Below are 23,736 nucleotides of genomic sequence, written 5' to 3'. Positions count from 1 at the left end.
ATTCAGCCGTATAAAGGAAAGGAATCCTGATACATATACAACATGGACGAACCCTGAAAATATGCTAAGTCAAAGCAAGCCAGTCCTAGAGGACCACATATTATAGAAATCTATATGAAATGTCCCCAACAGACAAATCTGTAGAGAGATAAAGTTGATTAGTAGTTGTCAGGTATTGGGGATCTGGGGGTGATGAAGATGAGGGATAATAGCAGGTCATGAAAATGCCCTCAAGTTACCCTGTTTACCACAGAGCTGGGTTCACACAACTCCGTGACTGTACTAAAAGCCACTGAATTGTACCCTTTAAATGGGTGAACTTTATGATTTATCAATTATATCGCAACAAAGTTGTTCTATATCAAAGATGTTAAAAGACAAAAGGAATGCCTGTCGACAGTTCTTTGACATTTCTTGGAAGACTGAGGTAAAATATTCCGTTGTATACTCAGAATGCTGTCTCAGGCTGCACTCATCCTTAATGGTGGTTATTTCTCATATTTAAATATTCTGTGATGATGTGAAGATGAAAATGTGTAAAATGGTACTTTATGAAATGTTTCTGTACAGCAATAATCCGAAACCGGGTATCAGCAATGACAAAAAGAGAGACAGGAAGGGAGTATTTCTTGAACAATGCACATAATATGTTCATTTTACTCAAACCTTCAGTTTACTCAATCTTGTCATTCCTTTACTGAGAAAACAAGAGCCTTGGACTTTCTGAGAACTTCAGTACAAACGAAAACAAATGTTTGCACATACTCATAAATTATGTGTTCTGTGAGAAGACTACAGGTATCCATGATTTTAGCATGAGCAGTAGCTTCTCTTTGAGTCCAGCTGAGACCTCTGCACTTGGCATGTCTACAACACAAGCGTTAAACAGCAGAAGGGAGGCACCTGGGGGCGGGGGCTTCACAAGCCCAACCAGCATTCTCAAGGGTTCCTGACACTATCATATGCATTCACTTACTGATCACAGCAAGGGGGAAGAAACCCTCTGGCCTATTGTCTCTAAAAACCCAGTAACTTACGTCAATGACCTTCTTTCTTTCTTGACATTTCTGTCATCTTCCTCAATTTCAAGAGAATTAAATATTTAGTATGTTTCCCAAATAAACATGCAGTGACAAATCATCCTAAGGAACCCATGTGGTTATAAACTTTATCAAACAGTACCCGGGAATTTAGGTCACAAGAGCCACTCATCAGGTAAACTGATCCAATCACAGCATGTAGACTCATATTTATTTAAATGAATAATCACCATGTCTCTAAGTGCAAGGCATCAGCATAGCGCTAGGACGATGATAAAACTTAAGGCACAGTCTACCTTTTCAAGGAAATGCAGTCTGGTTAGTAAGCAGGTATTAAGTGACGACAAAGTGAGACAAAGTGAGACAAAGGTGTATCTCCTACAGGCTAGAGAAAGGTCTGTATTGTACCTTTCATTCGATCATTATAATTAAGTGTTTTGCAATTTATAAAAGCACCACGGGGCAGACACTGTTCTTACAACCTAACCCTAGTACTAGAACAGGGCCTGGCACATGGGAGACCCTTAATAAATATTTACTGGGGGGGAAAAAAAAAATGAATGAATGATGCATCTTCTCAACCACTAATACACTCAAACTTCACAGTCACCCCCACAGCATGTTTTCTTAACCATTACTGCTGGTTATTTAAAAAACAAACAAACAAACAAACAAACAAGGCTCTGGCCACATGGACAGAAACAGCAGTGAGAGAAGTGAACTCTGACTCAACATCCCAAGGTAAAGCATTTCTAAGACAAAGGAAAACACCTACAAAGTTAAAATGCCTACAAGAGCACTAGGAGGTTCTGGCTTCTGCGCTGGTAATGGCAGAAAGTGTGGTGTGGTCAACCAACCCTCCTACATGTAAAAATGGTAAAATCTGCAATAAGATATACACTCAATTTGAAAGCATGAGGGAGGGACCAAAACAAGCAGAAATTAAAGAAAAGTCTGCCTTAAAAAGAAAAGAGAGGGGTGTCTGGGTGGCTCAGTGGGTTAAGCCGCTGCCTTCAGCTCAGGTCATGATCTCAGGGTCCTGGGATCGAGTCCCGCATTGGGCTCTCTGCTCAGCAGGGAGCCTGCTTCCCTCTCTCTCTCTCTCTGCCTGCCTCTCTGTCTACTTGTGACCTCTCTCTGTCAAATAAATAAATAAAATCTTTAAAAAAGAGAGAAAAAAAAAGTCTGCCTTTGGAAGACAAATTGTCAGGGGTTTGAGAGTTTGCAACCTTTTGCCAGGTAGGGCAAGGGACCATATTAAGGGCCCACGGAGAAGCCAGAAGGTTGGGGTGAGGAGAGCAAACTGGAGAGGCAGGAAGCCTCAATATGCACATATAAAATCCGCCCCTATCCCGAGCACTGAGCACCACAGTAGGAACACGTTCAGTTCATGGGAAAAATGCTGACTCAGACGACTCCCTATGGATCATCGTTTTGCTCCTCTTCCTATTATCTGCTTCGAAAGACTATTCTCTCTAAATGCAGCTTCTTTGAGCTTATCAAAGCTTGGCTGTTTAAGAACTGGGTAATTTTAGGCCAACATAAAGACAACAAAAGATGTTAGGAATTAAAAGTTCAAAGTATAGTAATGACTTAGAAACTTTCTACTTCGTAGCTGCACATAAGCACCAAGTGCAGTGATGTTTTTTATCATCAGGTTCACAAAGATGAAAAAGAGAAGCAGCACTCAACTGCTGAGGGCGTAGCAAATAGTGCTCTTGGGATGCCGGTCACCTCATCTCAGGGGGAGCTGTTGGACACCCCAAAAGAAGCCCTCCAATTATGCACACCCTCTAATTTTAAGAAATGTTGTCTGGAAGAAATACATATGTAAGTGTGTGAAAGATGTCGTGAAAAAAATAATAGCACTATTGAGTGAGAAAGCAGAAACTGTCTTGATGTCCAAAAATAAGTAATTTATTAAATATTGATAAATTCATATACCAGATTGTGAGAGAACACTGTTAAGACTGTATTACATTGTAAAAACAAAGTACAGAACAATGTGCACACATTGTAACGGCAAATGCAGTATCCGACTCACTACCTAACGTGGTAAATGTATTCCCCTCCAAATGGATTTTGGAGTAACCCTTTGGCCTGAGGGAAGGTGGCTACTATTTCTCTCTCACACAGATAAAAGAAACGGAACTGTTAGGCAATCAAAAGGCAGTTCAGAAATATAAAGCAACATAAAGAACTAACACAGTTTGCTTACTTTCTTAGCATTCATGAATACACTTAACAGTATCTAGGCTGTAAGTAAAATCTTCATGCTTACCTTAAAAGTCAAGATAATGCTGATGAACAGAAGAATAATAAGGACCAAACAGGTAGGATTCACGGACATGATATCATCTCTGTAGGGAAAATTCGGAGGCTGCAAATAAAAAGTGCCTCGTTAACAAATTTCATTAATCATTCCAGATTAGACCCCTTAGGCATTAACCAGATATGCTTATTAAAAAGCAATTAGTTAAAGCAGACAGTTATTATTTAAGACCACTACACACTTCCTAGCCCACTTCTAATGAAACAGTGACAGTGTGTAGAGAAAGGCCAGTGTGCTCGTAATTCCACAGTAACTCGTGAAAAGTCAAGTCAGAGAAGATTCGCGAGGCTTGGAAATGTAACTGTGCCCTCCTTACTGCACAGAAAGTCAGAAGTCAGTAGTTCTCCATCCGCCTGTGACACTGAGATTCGCCGCAAATGGCGGACCACACTAAGGGGCTTGCACAGGGCAAGGAGGGAAAACCTATTAAAACAGTCTTATTCATACAGAGCATTTTTTTTGCTGATGTTTTGTCTCAAGGAGCAGAATCTTTTACACTAATAGGTATTTATAGCATTAAAAAAGAAGAAGAAGAAGAAGAAGAAAATGATGATGATCAAGTCCTACCATCTGGCCATACTGATTAACTATCAGGTCAAAGGAAACCTTTTTCAGGAGGCTCGAACCAGCTCCTGTGGTTGGGAGTGGCCGGACAGCCCGCTGGAAGCCCTCCACGTCCCCGGCCGGGAGCGTGGTGCAGGGACAGCACCCCCAGCTGCCACATCCCCCTAACCTCTTCCTCATCATCGAATCCACGGCTTTGGACTCCACATTAGCAGTATTTTGAGATGTAACAAAGAGGTTCCAAATGTTAAAGGAGAATGGAAAGAAACTTCTCCTCCCCACGGTCAACATCACCTAATGGTTTTCAATCTCCACTTACTTTGGGCCAAAACCCCAAGAGATAAAAAAATCTGAGTCATTCTTTGTGATCAGCTCATGGGACTGGTCCTTCCCCTTACAGACTGGAAGGGTTTGCGCACTGCTAATCTTACAGGTAAGAATAAAACAACTTGGTGTCAATTCCTAAGATCAACACAAATCATACTGTTTCTGTGTCTAATTTTTTAAAAAAGGGATTAAAGTGGAAGTATGTGGCTCCTTCCACAAAGACCTCCACACTCCTTCCCCTCAGAAAAGTGAACAGTTTCTACAGCAAGAGCTGTAAAACAGAGGCACAATTTATTTTAACTGCATTTTACAAGAACATGCATGAGGAGAACAGGCGTTCATGTGAAGGGGTGATCTCCCCCAACCTCAGGTAAGCGTCCCTTCAGACAGCAACCTGTCAGTGGGCCTCGCTGTCCACACAGCTTTACCTTCGTCCTTAGGCAACCTCATCATCCGTGGGCCTCACGCCTTCAGCTCAAACTGATTTTTGAGTAGAACACACTGAAGACATTCACTTGGATGATTTGGTTTGTAATTACAAATGAAAGATGGTGATTTTATTTCATTTTTGTACTCATATTGTGCTATCAGCATCACCAACATCATCATTTTACCACCGGTGGCTCTAAAGCAATGAGTATGAAGTGACTGAGCAGGGTATGGCAGAAAGTCGAGGTAGCCATCTGAGAGTTCTCCAGGCTCGCCTGCATGTTCCATGCTTTCTGCTTCTTCTAAAGTCTCCGCAAAACACAAAGGGAGCAAACAACACACGCTTCAAGGGGTCACAGGGCCACCACAGGGCTTTTCTTGGTGTCTCATAACTCGGCACCGCCCTTTCCTGGCCCCTCACGTGACAGGCTATGGGGAGGTCATGTCTCCTCCACATGTCCAAGGTTGACTGGAGGAGCCCGGCACTGGGTCATCATTACAGAATAAAAACACAAGTGCTTAAAGACTGAGGTCATTCTCCTACTGCCCGTCACATAGAAACCCTCTCAGGCAGAAACGCTCCAGCTCTACCATAAGAGAGAATACAGAGTAGCACACGGGACATACACAGTATTTTTTTTCCTCGACACTACAGGATACCAAAACACAGACCTGTTTTCTAAAGCAAAGGGAAGCTGTTGCTAATAGCTTAAGAATGACAATCGCAACAGCAGTGGCGAAAGAACACTTTTAAGGAGCAAAGAACATTAGAGGCTTTCCAGTTGGCTCTTCTAGGTCTGCTGACTACTGGATACGCATCCTGGGCGTGTCAGCCGCGAGATCACAAACTCCGGCTGCAGCCATTCCTCCCTGCCCTCCCTTTTCCACTGACCTTCTGGCCTCCGCTGTCATGTCAAACCCCCAGCCTTGAACCTCCCGTCCCAGAAAAACCCTGCTCCGTCCCCCATGCTCACAAACAAAGCAAACTTCTAAAGGGTCAACATTCTCTCCCTTTGAAACATGCTAAGATTTTGAAGAAATTAAATTTTAAGGCACAGTCACAATCGTAACAAAGGTGAGAGATACAGAGGCATAGAGGATTACATTCTCCCCCAGCTTCTGAATACCCAGTTACCCACGTTTGCTCAGATGGTCACAAAGAACATTTAACAGAAAACGAGGCCTAAAGAGATGCTTGAGCAGGAAAGGGTTCTATGGCCAAATAAGTTTGGGAACCAGTGTCCAGTACAGTTCCACTTTCTCCGTACAAGAGCAGAGGCAAAAAAACGATCCTCTGCTGATAACTGAGCAAACTACATTTTACAAAGTAAGAATTAGTAACTAGTTTATTATTTGCGTAGGTACATCTAATACAGTCATCGCAGCCCGCCCCCTTATCAACCTCAAGAAGTTATGTTGTTCCAAAAAGCATTCTAAGAAACCAGAAACCTAAAAGATAACACTCTAATCGGTAACTCAGATGCAAGTGGAAAAACCCAAAAATTCGTGTGTGTGTGTGTGTGTGTGTGTGTACACAACCAGATCCTGAAGGGAACAGCGATGGGGATGGCCACATACCAGCTGTCGTATGTATTCCTGAATGGAGTTTGGATAAACAAGCACAGTGACGGCAACCAAGGTGTTGAGGGCGAAATCAAAGATCTGGTAACAGAAGAACGGGATGATCCAGGCAGCACGTTGCTAAATATGAGAGAAAAGATGTTGTTGTTGCGTTCAGTATCATAAAATGTTATTTTTTCCCAACTCAGACAAATCGTTTCTTCCTCTGAAGGGAAGAGGAAGACAAGACATTCGATACGCCAGGTCCTGAGGACAACTGGTCAACCACACCAACGAGATTAACCAACAGGCCTCCATGAACACTTCTGGTTTTCCACAGCACTGGTTTCCCACAGAATAATAATATGAGACTGAAACTTCAAAGGCTCTTAGAGGAAACTGAGAATCACTTTTTCCTTCTCACAAGTAGCTGCCCAGGCTACAAGGGTAAGGGACCAAGGAGAAGGCCCAGCCCCCTACTTCAAAGCCACTTACCTTGTACGCTCCGTAAGTGGCCATGGCACATATCAGGATCATGAGAAGAGAAATTGCAATTGCAATGCACATGTCTGCCAAAGGGTTAGGAAAGAAAGAAGAAAATCAGTAGGAGATCCACTGTTTTCACAATTTGTCTTTCCTCAAAGGCATTTTGTTTATAAAACAATTGTAAGCGAGAATTTAATTATTAATTCAAACACCCAGAGCTCTTTTGGAATTTGAAAAAGTTAAGGCATTCTCCCTAGATCACATTAAGTGTCTACAGGTAACATGCTGACTTGCATGTAAGTTTATTTTGGAAATGGGAAAGAGGGGGCGCCTGGGTGGCTCAGTGGGTTAAAGCCTCTAACTTGGGCTCGGGTCATGATCTTAGGGTCCTGGGATCAAGTCCCACATCGGGCTCTCTGCTCAGGGGGGAGCCTGCTTCCCCCTCTTTCTCTCCTGCCTCTCTGCCTACTTGTGATCTGTCAAATAAATAAATAAAATCTTAAAAAAAAAGAAAAGAAAAGAAAATGGGAAAGAGATATTGGTTACATATGTTTAAAAAAAAAAGGTTTGGAATTCTGGTTCACTGAATGAGATATATAATAAATCAGGTAGCTTTGAAACATGAGTATCTCACTTGTATTTTATAAACTCGTGTGTCTTGTGCCCTTATTAAAATCCTCCACTGGGGGCACTAGGGTAGCTCCGTCCCTTAAGTGTCTGCCTTCAGCTCAGGTCATGATCCCAGAGTCCTGGGATTGAGTCCCATGTTGGGTTCCTTGATCAGCAGGGAGTCTGCTTCTCCCTCTCCCGGCCTCCCACTTATTCTGTTTCTCTCTCAAATAAATAATAAATATATATATATATGTATTTTTTTTAATTAAAAGATTTTATTTATTTGACAGAGAGAGAGACAGTGAGAGAGGGAACACAAGCAGGGGGAATGGGAGAGGGAGAAGCAGGTTTCCCGCTGAGCAGGGAGCCTGATGCGGGGCTTGATCCCATGACGCTGGCATCAGGACCTAAGCTGAAGGCAGATGCTTAATGACTGAGCCACCCAGGCGCCCCTCAAATAAATAATATATTTTAAAAATAAATAAATAAAGCCCTCCACTGGCTTCCCATCTCATTTAAAATAAAATATCAATTTCTTATCACAGCATTTATGTCTGTATTTCTTCTAGAGCATGTCTACCTCTCCAATCTCGTCTATTACTTTCCCACTTCCTACAATCCAGCCACACCACTTGGTTCCTTAAGTACAAAGAGGAGAACATCCCATCATGGGGCCTTATATCTGCAGTTCCCGCTGACTAGAGGCAACATCACTCACATTTTCACGGGAGTAGCTCTGCCTTTTTATTTTGTCTAAGATTCTATTTACTTGAGGGGCACCTGGGTGGCTCAGTGGGTTAAGGCCTCTGCCTTCGGCTCGGGTCATGATCCCAGGGTCCTGGGATCCAGCCCCACATTCGGGCTCTCTGCTCAGCGGGGAGCCTGCTTCCTCCTCTCTCTCTGCTTGCCTCTCTGCCTACTTGTGATCTCTGTCAAATAAATAAATAAAAATCTTTAAAAAAAAAAAAAAAGAATCTATTTACTTGAGGGGGAGAGAGAGAGTACGCACACAAGTTGGGGGGGGGTGGAACCTGAGGGGAGCTCGATCCCAGGACCCTGAGATCATGACTGGAACCCAGGCACCCAAACCTAGCTCTGCCTTTTTAATCATTCAGGCCATAGCTCAGAAATCAACATCTCCAACAGCTTTTCCCTGAGTATTATAGGTAAGGCAGCCCTCACACTTCCTCCTGAGTTGGTATCGTATTTTCTTTCTTAACATTTTATTTATTTATTTGACAGAGAGAGAGAGATCACAAGTAGGCAGAGGCAGACAGAGAGAGGGAGGGAAGCAGGCTCCCCACCTATCAGAGAGCCCAATGTGGGGCTCAATCCCAAGACCCTGAGATCATGACCTCAGCCCAAGGCAGAGGCTTAACCCACTGAGCCACCCAGGCGTCCCAATGTCGTATTCTCTTTATAGCACTTATCTCTACTATCTAACATATATAAGTTATACATAACGTCTGTTGTGTCTTGTCTGTCTCCCCATGCAAGAACCCTTCTGGGGGAAAGAACTCTCTGTGTCTTGTTTACTCCTACAACCCAACACACAGAAGGGGATAGATGCCCACCCCAGTGGCCACTAGCCACAGGGAGGCACTGAGCACTTGCAGCGGGCTCAATCTCAATTAAGATGTGCTGTAAAATTAAAATGTACTCAGAATTCCAGGTCCTGATTTAAAAAAAAAAAAAAAAGTGAAGTATCTTATTAGTAATTTTTGTATGATTACATGCTAAAATATTTTAGATATACTGAGCTAACTAAGGTAAATTTATTGAAGTTTATTTCACCTGTGTTTTTAAATGCGGCTCCTAGGAAATTTTAAATTCCATTATGTATTTGCACTCTATTTCTATTGAACAGTCCGATCTGGAACAATGCCTGTTATCACAGCAGAGACAAACCGAACATTTATTCAAGAGGTCATGTTACCGTGATCTTTAGGGATTCAGATGACGACACATGACTGGGGTACCCGGGTAGGGTGCTCACAAAATCCCACGCTGTAAAGATCCGTACAGTGCTGACAGTGCCGAGGCCCTTCACAGACACCTCATTTAGTACTCCTGACTCTGAGACAGACCTGTTCCCACCGAGCGCACTGCACAACCAGGCTCGGAGCTTATGTGACTTGCTGAGACAGTACTTGCATCAAAAGGCCGAACCTGACTAATCCTCGCTTGGTGGATTTCAGATCTCTGCCTCTTTGTGCTAAGACTCTGCAGATTCCACTTCAGCTCTGAATGCTGACCAATGACCTAACCTGGCCTGTCACTTCCTATAGGTATTTCTCCAAAGGAAAACATTCCACTTCTAGAACCTTCCTCTCTGTATCCTCAGCTTTAGAGATGAGAGGACATTTTAAGTAGGAGGTCTACATAAAATGCAGATCAAAAAAGACCATTCGCCATCTTAAGAAAAAAAAACAACTCGAAGGCTCCTGAGATTAATCTACAGATTTAGTGCAATAAATTCATAATGATGCTGGTCACTTTAATTAAAGGAACGAAAGTCTCATTCTCAAATAAGAAAAAAAAAAAAAAATCACTCAGAGGGTGATTAGCCCTAGCTAGTGCTTAAAAGATCATGGTTTCTGCGGTGTCTGGGCGGCTCAGTGGGTTGAGCCTCTGAAAGAAAGCATATCTATGAAGTGGGGTCATGATCCCAGGGTCCTGGGATGGAGCCCCACGGCAGGCTCCCTTTTCTGCGGACAGTCTAATTCTCCCTCTTTCCGCCCCTCTCCCCTTCTCATGTTCTCTCTCACTTCCACTTTCTCTCTAAGGAAATAAATAAAATCTCTTAAAAAAAAAAAAAAAAGAAAATCATGATTTCTTTCAGAATACATACATATTTTGTCGTTAATAATTTCTAGGCTACATTAACTTAGCTTTTTCCCTCTAGTGAGGTAAAAGATACCTACAAGGAAAGTTAATATATGCCTCACAGCATCCTCGCAGATTAGTGGGGGAATAAACCTGAATGCATTTTCCATGCAAAATGAAGCTCAAGAGGCTGACCTAACCCCTTACAGGCAAAGGTCAAGCCTCTCTGTAGGGAGCCACATATGTAAATACACACGGATGCATTCTAGTGCCTTTGTTTGCATGTGAAGCAATGAAGCAGTGAGGGTTATCAGGTTCCTGGCACCTACAGAAAGCTATGACCAGAGTGGGATGTCCATCATCTGCTTTGTTTCCCCACTTCATAGATATGCTTTCTTTCCTCACTGAACTGGGCTGTTGTGTTATTTCATTTAATCCCTATAAGAAACCTAAGAGATAGTAAGTACTAATATTATCCCCATTTTAGATAAGAAAAAGATGGCTCAGAGAAGGCAAGTAATTTACCCAAGGCTGCCCAGCTAGTAAGTGGGATATTCTTCCCAAGCAGTCTAACCCCCCAGTCAACTCCCTCAGGCAGTATGGGGCCCAGCTGGGAAGGAGGTAGATCACAGTGACGCAGGTCAAAGTGCAGGGAAAGCCACACAGCAGCCCTCCAAGGAGCTGGACATCAGTATGTACTTGCTATGTGCAAAACCGATCTGAATTTATAGTGACCTTTGAAACCTGCATTCAGGCAAAAGTTTATTATTTTCTTGCCAACTGAGACAGTTTCCAAATTCTGTATAAGCATATTTTATAATGAGAAAAACATTAATTTAGGGGGGCCTGGGTGGCTCAGTGGGTTAAAGCCTATGCCTTCCGCTCAGGTCATGATCTCAGGGTCCTGGGATCAAACACTGAATCAAGCTCTCTGCTCAGCAGGGAGCCTGCTTCCCCGCACTCTCTCTGCCTGACTTTCTGACTACTTGTGATCTCTCTTTGTCAAATAAATAAATAAAATCTTTTTTAAAATTTTAATTTAAAAAAAATAAAGAAAAACATTAATTTAACAGAAGCCAGCCCATTTAGAGGATATTTGCTACTTCATGGATCTTTTTTTATTTATTTATTTAAAGATTTTATTTATTTATTTGACAGGGAGAAATCACAAGTAGATGGAGAGGCAGGCAGAGAGAGAGGGAAGCAGGCTCCCTGCTGAGCAGAGAGCCCGATGCAGGACTCGATCCCAGGACCCTGAGATCATGACCTGAGCCGAAGGCAGCGGCTTAACCCACTGAGCCACCCAGGCGCCCTACTTCATGGATCTTAAACGAGATAGATAGGTAGACAAACTCAAAGCTGTATTCAAAAATTTTAAATATTAGTGTCACCACAAAAATTGATATAACCTGCATATCCTACTCTGAAGTAAAAAGAAACTCCAGAACTAAATCTCACATAATCATAAACAATGTTTAAATGTACATTTTTCTGAAGGAAGAGAAATTTATTTTTTTGAAGATATTTATTTATTTGACACAGAGAAAGCATAAGCAGTGGGAGCTGTAGAAGAGGGGGGAGAAGCACCCCCAGGGCTCAATCTCTGAGATCATGACCTGAGCTGAAGGCAAACACTTAACCAACTGAGCCACCCAGGTGCCCCGTCAAAGAAGAGAAATTTAAAAGGCTCAAGTAAAAGTAGTAATTGGTATCCTATTACCCAGCACAATGACACACTACTTACAATTATGAAAATGTTAATTTGAGATGAGAAAATTTTCAATATTCTGTTCGTACAAATTATTATACCAACCACAATGACCAGACTGAATATATGACAAGCATGTGAAATCCCTTAGGTAGAATCAAAGTGTAAACTGAATAAAACCACAGAGCGGGCTAAGATAAAGCAGGTTCACGTGCCTTCTCTCCTAGCAAATGAGAGCACAGGCTGATTCCTCTGAAATAATGCATAGGGCACCATGCTGAACATGAATTACTCTGAGGGATTAGAATTCCTTTAATTTTATTTGTCTTATTTATTTAAGCAGGTTCCACACCCAGCGTGGAGCCCAACACAGGACTTGAACTCCCGACCCTAAGATCGAGACAAGAGCTGAGATCAAAAGCTGGACGCTTAACTGACTGAGCCACCCAAGAGCCCCTAAAATTCATTCCTTTTATTTTTAATTCATTCCTTTTAATTACGTCATGTAAATGAGGTTATTATTCTAATATTCGTAATAAAAATTACGATCAGTGGGCGCCTGAGTGGCTCAGTGGGTTAAGCTGCTGCCTTCAGCTCAGGTCATGATCTCAGGGTCCTGGGATCGAGTCCCACATCGGGCTCTCTGCTCAGCAGGGAGCCTGCTTCCTCCTCTATCTCTCTCTGCCTGCCTCTCTGCCTACTTGTGATCTCTCTCTGTCAAATAAATAAATAAAATCTTTAAAAAAAAAATAAAAAAAAATAAAAAAAAAAATTACGATCAGTAATAGTACTGTTCAGTGACAGGGACAACCTTTATTCTTGGCACAAGGAGCTCCCAGTAGCAATCTAGTCGGAGCACACTGTCCTCATGTTGTTCCCTAAATTAAATTCCTGCTTTAATAATGCAGTTCTAATTTGAAAAGGATCCCAAGAAAACCTACACCACAGGCTACAGAAGGCTAATTAGACCATGTTTTCTGATACTTAGTCAATCATTGAAACAGAATAGGCATGTAAAGGAGTTCTCTGAAATGCCTTTCTCTTTCTAAGTCACTGTATTGTCAATTATTGGTGAGACTGAGTATTTTTTCCCAAGTAATTACCCAGATCTCCCATTTCTTTCTTCTGCTCCTTTCCCCTCACTTTTTCCTATTTGAGCTGCGTTTCTATTTCTTGTAACTGAAAGTGTTCTCCTAATGCCATTTGCTATGGTTCCTGAGTATATTAAGAACAATCCCTTTTTGTCAATCATCAATGTTGCCAAGTCATTTTCCCCATTTCTTTCTTTCAACATTACTATGCTGACCTCTGATACAAAAAAAGGTGTATGTAGGCCTTGTTGGTATGTGTGTTTTCATATGATTCAAATAATCTCTTGCATTGTTGTCTCTTGGCCTTAATGTCATGGGAATACCATGGTATTTATGTTTAAATACCCTTATTTCTAATTCCACTTTCCCTTATATCTCTTCAATTTGGTTCTTCTTCCATAGAACTTGGGAGCTAGCTAGATAACTACTTGATTCATGTTCCCATCTTACTTCCGTAGTCATAAGTTATTGTTTCATCTCAAGTTTCTCTCATTTTTGGCCACATTCCTGGCACCGCAGTTTATGAAAACCAACACTATCTGGGTCTATTCTCACTGTTAGGATTAGAGAACTATTTTGAGATGGATCTGCAGCAACACTATGAGCTACCCACGCAAAATACGAAGCTCTGAATGCCCACGGGGGCAAAGAGAAAACACAGGTTCAGCAAGTCCATACTATATAGGGTCCCACATTCTAAGACTGAAAAGCTTGGGGAGGAGAACGCAATTAGGCACTAGTTTTATTCCATTAAAATTACACTTTTTGTTATGTGTGTGGCAACTGTTTACAACTTTTTATTGAAGCAGATTCAGACGGAAGAGTTTTTTGGTAACCTGGCTAATTTACAACTTAATTTTTACTTTAATTAAATTAAATTTAATTTCATTTTAACTTTAATTTTTTTAAGGGTTTTTTATTTGACAGACAGATCACAAGTAGGCAGAGAGATGGGGGAGGGGGGCGGAGAAAGCAGGCTCCCTGCTGAGCAGAGAGCCTGATGTGGGGCTTGATCCCAGGACCCTGAGGATCACAACCTGATCATGACCTGAGCCAAAGGCAGAGGCTTAACCCACTGAGCTACGTAGGCGCCTACAACTTTATTCTTAAATTCAGCATTTATTTTCTGAACACTCAACAGGTATGTAATATGAAATAAACACCATTAAGGATATAATCTAGAGAACCTCTAGATTCCTCTCTTCTGATGCTCAGCATCTACTGGGGAGGGAGGAAGAATTCAAGAGGAGGTAACTGACAAAGAGCTAAGGGAGGTCAGAGGGCACAGTATTATTTTCAGAAAAAGGGGAATAAAGAATTTATTGGAGGACATGATTATTTGGAGAGGGTTGTTTTCTTCCTCATTTTTTTTTTTTTTGAGATTTAATTCATAGGCCATAAAAATTACTCTTTAAAACCATGTATAGGGCGCCTGGGTGGCTCAGTGGGTTAAGCCGCTGCCTTCGGCTCAGGTCATGATCTCAGGGTCCTGGGATCGAGTCCCGCGTCGGGCTCTCTGCTCATCAGGGAGCCTGCTTCCCTCTCTCTCTCTCTGCCTGCCTCTCCTACTACTTGTGATTTCTCTCTGTCAAATAAACAAATAAATAAATCTTTAAAAAAAAAAAAAAAAAAAAAAAATAAAACCATGTATATAGTTCAGTGAGTTTTTGGTATCATCACAAAGCTGCACAGTTCATTACCACTAATTCCAGAATATTTTCACTCTCCCCAAAAAATCCCCCACACCCTCAGCAGTCACTCCCCATTCCACCTTCCTCCTCTAAGATAAGGAAATTAGCTCTTGCCAGCTATATGCTTATACTGAGATATATACTGACATAATTAAGTCTCTATTGAAAAATAGAACCAGGGCACCTGGCTGACTCAGTCAGTGGAGCAAGGGACTCTTGATCTTGGGGATGTAAGACCGAGCCCCACACTGGCTAGTTTACTTAAAAATGAAATCTTTAAAAAAAAAAAAAGAATGAGAAAGAAAAACTAATAAACATCATTTACATGTTTTTGGTGTGATTATGCTCACCAGAGAACCAAGATACATATGTGTCTAGACCACACGGTGAAGAAAGCAAAAGAACTTTATTTTTAAAATTTTAAAGACATTTAATGAAAAAATATGAATCATCTATGGATTTAATGGAATCCCTATTAAACTACAAAATTTTTCACAGACCTAGAAAAAAAAAAAACCCTAAAATTTATATGGAACCACAGAAGAGCCCAAATAGCCAAAGCAATCTTGAAAAAGAAAAACAAAGCTGGAGGCATCACCATTCCAGTCTTCAAATTATACTACATCATATAGTACTGGCACAACCACAGACCCATAGATCAATAGAACAGAATAGAAAACCCAGAAATAAACCCACAATTATATGGTCAATTAATTTTCAACAAAGCAGAAAATAATATCTAATGGAAAAAAGACAGTCTCTTCAACAAATGGTGTTGGGAACACTGGACAGCTACATGCAAAAGAATGAAACTGAACCAGTTTCTTACACCATACGCAAAGATAAACTCAAAATGGATCAGGAGCTAAATGTGAGACCCGAAACCATTAAAATCCTTGAGGAAAACACCAGCAGTAATTTCTCTGTCATCGGCTGTAGCAATGCTTTTCTAGATACATCTGAGGCAAGGGAAGCAAAAGATAAACTACTGGAACTATGTCAAAATAAAAAGTTTCTGCACAGTGCAACAATAAAAAACTAAAAACGGGAGAAGGTATCTGCAAATCACATATTCAATAAAGAATTAGTATCTAAAAAAAGGAACTTATCAAACTAAACATCCAAAAAACAAATAATCCAATTAAAATATGGGCAACAACATGAACAGACATTTCCCCAAAGACATCGAGATGGCCAACAGACACATGAAAAGATGCTCAATGTCACTCATCATCAGGGAAATGCAATCAAAACCAGAGTGAGATACCTCCTCACACCAGTCAGAATAGCTAAAATCAACAACATGTGGACCAACAAGTGTTGGTGAGGAAACCCTCATGCACTGCCGGTGGGGATGCAAACTGAGGAAACCTGTATGGAGGTTCTTCAAAGTTAAAAACAGAACTCCCTGAGATCCAGTAATGGCACTACTGGCTGTTTACCTCAAGAGCACAAAAAAAAGAAATCAAAGGGATATATGCACCCCTATGATTACCTACATTACCTACAATAGCCAAATTGTGGAAGCAGCCAAGTGTCTGTCAACTGATGAACAGATAAAGACAATTTGGCGTATATACAATGGAGTATTACTCAACGAGAAAGAGTAATATCTTGCCTGTTTACAACAGCATGGATGGAGCCAGAAGTATAATGTTATGTGAAATAAGTCAGTTACCGAAAGAAAAATACCATATGACTTCATCCACATGTGTAAGTTAAGAAACAAAACAAATGAGCATAGGAAGAGAGAGAGAGAGAGACACAAACCCAGAAACAGAGTCCCTGAACTGTAGTGAACAAACTGATGGTTACGAGAAGAGGATGAGGGAATGGCTTAAACAGGTGCCGGGGATTAGGGAAGACACTTGTAAAGAGCACAGGGTATTGTATGGAGGTGCTGAAACACTACTGTACCCCTGACACTATTATAACACTATGTGTTAAATACTGGAATTAAAATTTTAAAAACCTAATAAAAAAATAAAAACACGTACAATCCATACATATAGGAAAAGTTTTAGAAACATTACTCATGGGGCACTGAAGAAGATCTGTATTAACTAGTAAGTTTTAAGTTGTAACCAGACATTTTATTTACTAACTTATTTTTAGACAGCATGTAAGCCTGAGCAGGAGTGGGGCAAAGGGAGAGAGAGAATCTTAAGCAGGCTCCACATCCAATGTGGAGCCCAATTCAGGACTCCATCTCACAACCCTGAGATCATGACCTGAGCTAAAAATCAAAGAGTCAGATACTAATCAACTGAGCCACCCAGGTGCCCCTGTAATCAGATTTTTTTTTTGAGATTTTATTTATTTGACAGAGAGAGAGACACAGTGAAAGAGGGCACACAAGCAGGGGGGGGTCGGAGAGGGAGAAGCAGGCTCTCCGATGAGCAGGGAGCTTGATGCAGGGCTTGAGCCTAAGACCCTGGGATCATGACCTGAGCCAAAGGCAGACGCTTAACAACTGAGCCACCCAGGCGCCCCTGTAATCAGATATTTTAAAAGTGTTACGTATCTCTGTAAATTCACTAAAACTCATTGACTTGTACATTTTAAATGGGTTAAGTTTAGGGTATATAAATTATTACCTCAATAATGCCATTTTTTTTTCTTTAAGGATTTTACTCATTTGACAAGAAAGCAAGACAGCGAGAGAAAGAACAGAAGCAGGGAGAGTGGTAGAGGGAGAAGCAGGCTCCCTGCCAACCTGGGAACCCGATGTGGGGTTCCTGGGATCATAAGCATCTGCCTTCGGCTCACGGCCATCCAGGCACCCCTCAAAAATGCCGTTTTTTAAAAAAACGTGTAACCAGACAAAATACCACATGTAAGGTGTCACTTCTCCCTAGTTAATCAGTAGGTTTAACATCTGTAATTAACAAATATGCAACAGAACTGCCCAAGAACTGGACAAGTTGATGCTAAAGCATAGGAGAAAAAACAAGAAAGAATAGTTGGAAGATTTCTGAAAAAGGAGGACAGATCAGGCTCACTGTACGCTATAGCATGTCTGCAGTGGGGAACTGGCACTGAGCATTCACTCCCACCTTCTAGTGGGTCTGCCTATTCTGCAGAGGCTAGAAACCTACCATCTGCATTTTCCAGACTTCCTTGCAGCACGGGGCTGGAAGCAGAAAGGACCCCCCAGATAGATAGAGACACGTAACGACAGCTCTCTCCTCCGAATACCCGGGGCCCTGCCCATGGCCCATTCCGTCTAGTCTGAGCAATAACCTGCTGACTCAGCTCACTGATAACCCTTCTCCTTGGTATCGGATCATCCTGGTATCTGATCAAATTCCTCAACGTGCCACTCTGGTTTGCCTTCAGCAAGAATCCTATTGAGCTGTCTAGCAACACACTCTCCAGCCTTGCTGTTTCTACTCAGTCAATTTCTATCCACCCACCCCCAGCTGCCCCATGGCTATCATCCTTGCTGGAGGTGGAGTTGAGCTTGACCTCCTTCCCCTACTGCACAACCCCTCTTGACTAAAGTTGTCCTTACCATCTTTAACAAGTGTCTGAGTACCTTTCTCATCAACACAACTGAAAAAGAGAGTCTCAGGAGGCAGACTATGTGAATCCAGCCTATGATTCAGCATGAAAATAAACAGTAGATCAATCAGTGATACAAATATATGTATACATCTATGAAGAAAGGCAAAGAGATGGTCACCTCTGAGATCAGAGGAAAACATATGCATCAGAAAGGGACCCACTGGACTCTTTCGAAAGTAAGGTAAAAATTTAACTTCTTAAAATGAGTGGTGGGTACACAAGTTATTTGGTATTCTGTAAATACTGCTTTATACTCGGAAACCTGGGTGGCTCATGTCTTTGGCTCAAGTCATGATCGCGGGGTCTGGGGATCCAGCCCCTGAGCCCACATCAGGGTTCTCTGCTCAGTGGGGAGTCTGCTTCTCCCTCTCCCTCTAACCCTCCCCCCTACTGGCACTCACTCTCTCAAATGAATTGAAAAAATATATATATACTGTTTCATACCTAGTCACTATTTAAGAGATAATTCTATAAAAAATAAAAACTCCAAATTATTACTAATGAAAACAGCAAGGTAGATATTCATTGTACACCAAACTTTTCTGAAAGGTTTGAATTTTTCCAAAACAAAGATGTGAAGAAAAAACAAGATCCTCACACTAAAACCATGCTACATGGTAGATCACATCCTGATTTCAAACACATTGGAACTCAAACACCAATAACAAAATTCATCATCAAAGAAGCTGCAGGGGGGAAAGAACACAGAAGGAAAAGCACAGGATGCTTGAGCGCATACTTCTGGTTCCTGCGCACTCCCTGTCCAACCTGGAACCTCAAACCAATCAAAGGAATCTGCAGGGGAGCCCCTGGGGCAGCTCAGTTTGTTAAGCACTCAACTCATCTTGCTTTCAGCTCAGGTCATGATCTCAGGGCTGTGCGATCAAGCCAGCCCGGGCACTGGCTCTGGCTCCGCCAAGTTCAGCCAGGAAATCTGCTTTAGGATTCTTTTCTCTCCCTCTGCCCCTCCCCTGCCGGCTCGCGCTCTCGCTCTCTCCCTCTCTCTTTCCAATAAACCCTTTTTAAAAAAGAGGAACGGACTCTAATTTTATATATTTTTAAAGATTTTACTTATTTATTGGACAGAGAGAGTGTGTGCATGAGTAGGGGGAGCTGCAGGCAGAGGCAGAGGGAGAGGCAGGCTCCCCACTGAGCAGAGAGCCCCCCATGTGGCATTTGATCCCAAGACCCGGAGATCATGACCTGAGCAGAAGGAAGACACTTAACTGACTGAACCACCCAGGCGCCCTGGCTTAACGTATGTAACTTTAAAAAAGACACTTAGCAAAGTTTTAGGGTGGGAGGGGGTTGTGAGATTTTATTGAGACAGAGACAGAGAGAGAGAAGGAATACAAGCAGGGTGAGTGGGAGAGGGAGAAGCAGGCTTCCTGACAACCTGGGAGTCCAATGCAGGGCTCAATCCCAGGACACTGAGATCATGAACTGAGCCAAAGCTGAACCACCCAGATACCCCATTAGCAAAGTTCCTTGCTCCTGTAGGTGAAGTGGGAAAATGCGCACCAAGCCGAACAGTCGGATTACGTGAACACCCAGGTAAGTGAGTGAATGATTGTTCTCAGAGGTCTTCATTGGCCTTTCACCATCCAGTTCTCTGGCCCAGAAAAGCAGACCTGCATGGGCTATCAGCAGCCTCTGGTGTCCTCTGGCCTGACTGGATTCCAGTCAGCAGTCCAGACAGGAGAGCAGAGGCAAGGAGAGGGTGCCTTGGGCTGGCTGTGGCCCTAGACCAGAGGCCACTTGTCCTAAATAAGAGGTTAACCCTGTAAGAGTCTCTCATTCCCAGATCCAGTAACCACAGCCTCCCACCACTCCTTCAGGTCTAGGACAGTCTCTGTGGCTTTGATTATCCACGTCACTTCATTATCCCTAGTGGTCTTCGTACATCTACATCTTAGTTAAAAAAAAAAATCTCCCTTGACAATGTTCATTGGATTATCTTTATTTTAAAAAAAAAAAAAAAAAGCAAGATGTGGTCAATGTATAGAATATGCAACCTTTTTTTTTATTTATTTATTTATTTATTTATTTATTTGACAGAGATCACAAGTAGGCAGAGAGGCAGGCAGAGAGAGAGAGGGGAGGAAGCAGGCTCCCTGCAGAGTGGACAGCCCAATGCGGGGCTCGATCCCAGGACTCTGGGATCATGACCTGAGCCGAAGGCAGCGGCTTTTACCCACTGAGCCACCCAGGCGCCCCTAGAATATGCAACCTTTTGAGCCACGTGATTTAAAAGGTAAATACACAGATGGGAGGGTGGAGGGTGGATGATGAAAGTAAAGGGCCAGGAAGGTTCCTACGGCTCTACTTCCCCAGCTGCTGCAACATGGGTATGTCTACTTCCTCAAGACAGCGGGGATCCTTATGCACAGTGGACAAGCTGTCCAGACTGGCTGTCAGGCTATGGGGGTATGTGAACAGACAGCAGGCAGGCAGCCTGGGATCCTCTCCAAATGACAGAGCAAGGAAAGCTCTACTCTGTGATGTCAAGAGCCATATGGAGTGGCACCTGGGTGGTTCAGTGGGTTAAAGCCTCTGCCTTTGGCTCAGGTCATGATCCCAGGGTCCTGGGATCGAGCCCCACATCGGGCTCCCTGCTCAGTGGGGAGCCTGCTTTCCCCTCTCTCTCTGCTTGCCCCTCTGCCTACTTGTGATCTCTGCCAAATAAATAAAATCTTTAAAAATTTTTTTTAAAAAGAGCCGTATGGAAAGCCCTAGGCAATCACCCCCCCCCCAATTTCTTAGATTTTCATTAATTAATGAAAGAGAGAGAAAGAGGCATGCACGTGTTGCAGGGGATATAGACAGCGGGAGGAGGAGACAGAGAATCCCAAGCGGACTGAACACCCAGTGGGGAGCCCAACTCTGGGGTCAATCTCACAACCTTGAGATCGTGACCTGAACCAAAACCAAGGGTCAGATGCTTGGGGCGCCCAGGTGGCTCAGATCTTGGGGTCCTGGGATCAAGTCCCACGTTGGGCTCTCTGTTCAGTGGGAGCCTGTTTTCCCCTCTCCTCTGCCTGATTCTCTGCCTACTTGTGATCTCTATCAAATAAATAAATAAAGATCTTAAAAATTTAAAAAATGAAAAAAAAAAACAGGAAAGTAACACTTTTATAGTACTCTTTTTTTTTTTTTTTTAAAGATTTTATTTATTTATTTGACACAGAGAAATCACAAGTAGATGGAGAGGCAGGCAGAGAGAGGGAGAGAGGGAAGCAGGCTCCCTGCTGAGCAGAGAGCCCGACGCGGGACTCGATCCCAGGACCCTGAGATCATGACCCGAGCCGAAGGCAGTGGCTTAACCCACTGAGCCACCCAGGCGCCCCTAGTACTCTTAATTAAACTACAAAAATCGTGTGAACTTATCATGTCTCCCTTTTATTATCCTTTTTCTGTTGCAGAATCCAAGCCAGGATCTCGTACTACATTTAGTTTTGTCTCTTTAGTTTCCTCCAACCTATGACAATTCCTCATTCTTTCTTAGTGTAGTCAACTTGGGGGGGGGGGGAATAAAAATATTTATTTATAAATTATAAATATGTATTATCACTAATATTTTTACATCATATAACATATATAAAAATACAAATGTTAAAGAGCCAAATTTTCTTTTTTAAAAGAAGAAATCCTACTTTCTTTCTTTATCCCAGAGGATTCTCCCATATGCCTCGTTTTGATGTAAACAATAAATCTTACTCTACCAGATCATTTTAGGAAAATACCATATGGGGGAAAAAGTGAGAACACATTCCCACTCTGTCCTGGATAAAATCTGCAGATCGCCACCACCACTCCAAAAAAGATAGCAACTTAAAATTGCTATTTAAAGCAATTGCTTGTACCCATTTCAAGAATTATTTAATTCTATCCATGTGTGAGTTAAATATAGAAAGGCTTGTCAAACACAATGAACTCTGACCTAAAAAATTTGTTTTAAAAAGGAGATGGGGCACCTAGGTGGCTTAGTGGATTAGGCATCTGACTCTTGATCTCAGCTCAGGTCTTGACTTCAAGGTTCTGAGTTCAAACTCCACATTAAAGTTAGGGGGCAGTGCATGGCACCTGGGTGGCTCAGTCAGTCAAGCATTAGCCTTTGGCTTCAGGCCATGATCCCAGGGAGTCTCAGGAAGAAGTCTGCTGCTCCTTCCCCCTTTTCCCTTGCTCCTGCTCTCTCTTGCACACATGCACATGTTCTATCTCTCTCAAATAAATATTGTTCTGTTTAAAAAAGGAGATCCAGGGGCGCCTGGGTGGCTCAGTCATTGAGCATCTGTCTGTCTTTGGCTCAAGTCATGCATGATCCCAGGGTCCAGGGATCGAGCCCTGAGTCGGGCTTCCTGCTCCATGGAAAGCCTGCTTCTTCTCCCTCTCTCACCCCACTGCTGGTGTTCCCTCTCTCGCTGTTGTCTCTGTCAAATAAATAAAAATCTTTAAAAAAAAAAAAAAGAGAAAGAAAGAAAGAAAGAAAAGGAAAAGAAATAAAATAAAATGTCCTGTTTAAAAAAGGGGGGGGGGGATCTAACCATATGAAAAGGAATGTAAGCAAAGAAGTTAAAAAAAGACTCAAGTTGCTATCCACTCTTCTGTACCTTTTTATAACATGTGACTTAAATGACTGATAGAGTCCTAACAGTAATTACAAACTCTTCATTCATTTCTTTTAAATATATGACATATGAGAGAAACATCCAATGCACTGGAATTAATATCCAGGACATTAGAGAACAACTACTATTTTAAACTCTTAAGTACTAGCAAGTCATTTAAGCCAGCTAAATTAAGCCTATACTGTCAGAGACTCATTACCCAGCTTAATCTCTTGCAATTAGATCAAGGCATATAGTGTTACTATATGATTCAGAGAACACTATAGCTGTATCATTTAAAACTTCTTTTTCTAACCTCAATTACTTTAGAAATGGAAACCCGCTACTGGAAACAGCTAAAGATAGTTTGTTTTTAAATGTCAACCAAACATTATGTCTACAGCTTACATCGTCTTTTAGCTCAGGGGAAGGAAGGCATAGATATTAATTTAGTATTAATGGACTCATTATCCTTTTTGGAAGAATCCATGGGTTATTCAAAATCATGAGAAGGAGCGATGTTATAGCATTAGTCCCGTCTCAGTCTGACAAGGTCCCACACCCCAGGAGAATGTAATGTCCTGACGATTTAGTACAGATCACAAAGCTAGGGTGGTAGAAGGTGACAAAAGGCTGTCTCCTGGGGGCGCCTGGGTGGCTCAGCAGGCTTGGTTTTGGCTCAGGTCATGATCTCAGGGCCATGAGACTGAGCCCCATGTCGAGCTCCATGCTCAGCGCAGAGTCTGCTTGTTCCTTTCCCTCTGGGCTCCTCCCTCCCCCAATTCATGCTCTCCCTTTTCCCTCTTTATAAAATCTAAAATAAAGAAATCTTCAATGAAACAAAAAGAAGAGAGGAGAGGAGAGGAGAGGAGAGGAGAGGAGAGGAGAGGAGAGGA

The 23,736-nt window shown here is 42.2% G+C and overlaps 1 protein-coding gene across 1 annotated transcript in view; it reads right to left on the bottom strand.

Annotated features, from left to right (window-relative positions):
• Positions 1–23,736, bottom strand: part of LAPTM4B (lysosomal protein transmembrane 4 beta) — a 77,699-nt gene that overhangs the window by 21,137 nt on the left and 32,826 nt on the right. Inside the window, exons 3-5 of the mRNA XM_059394912.1 lie at positions 6,748–6,821; positions 6,271–6,393; positions 3,322–3,420 (exon numbers count right to left, since the gene is read on the bottom strand). Coding sequence (XP_059250895.1) covers positions 3,322–3,420; positions 6,271–6,393; positions 6,748–6,821 — 296 coding nt within the window. The remainder of the gene's footprint in view (positions 1–3,321; positions 3,421–6,270; positions 6,394–6,747; positions 6,822–23,736) is intronic.

The sequence above is a fragment of the Mustela nigripes genome, chromosome 3 (genome assembly GCF_022355385.1).
Source record: "Mustela nigripes isolate SB6536 chromosome 3, MUSNIG.SB6536, whole genome shotgun sequence".
Classification (NCBI taxonomy): Eukaryota; Metazoa; Chordata; class Mammalia; order Carnivora; family Mustelidae; genus Mustela; species Mustela nigripes.
Note: the sequence above shows the minus strand (reverse complement) of the source record. Positions and strands in the feature narration are given on the sequence as shown.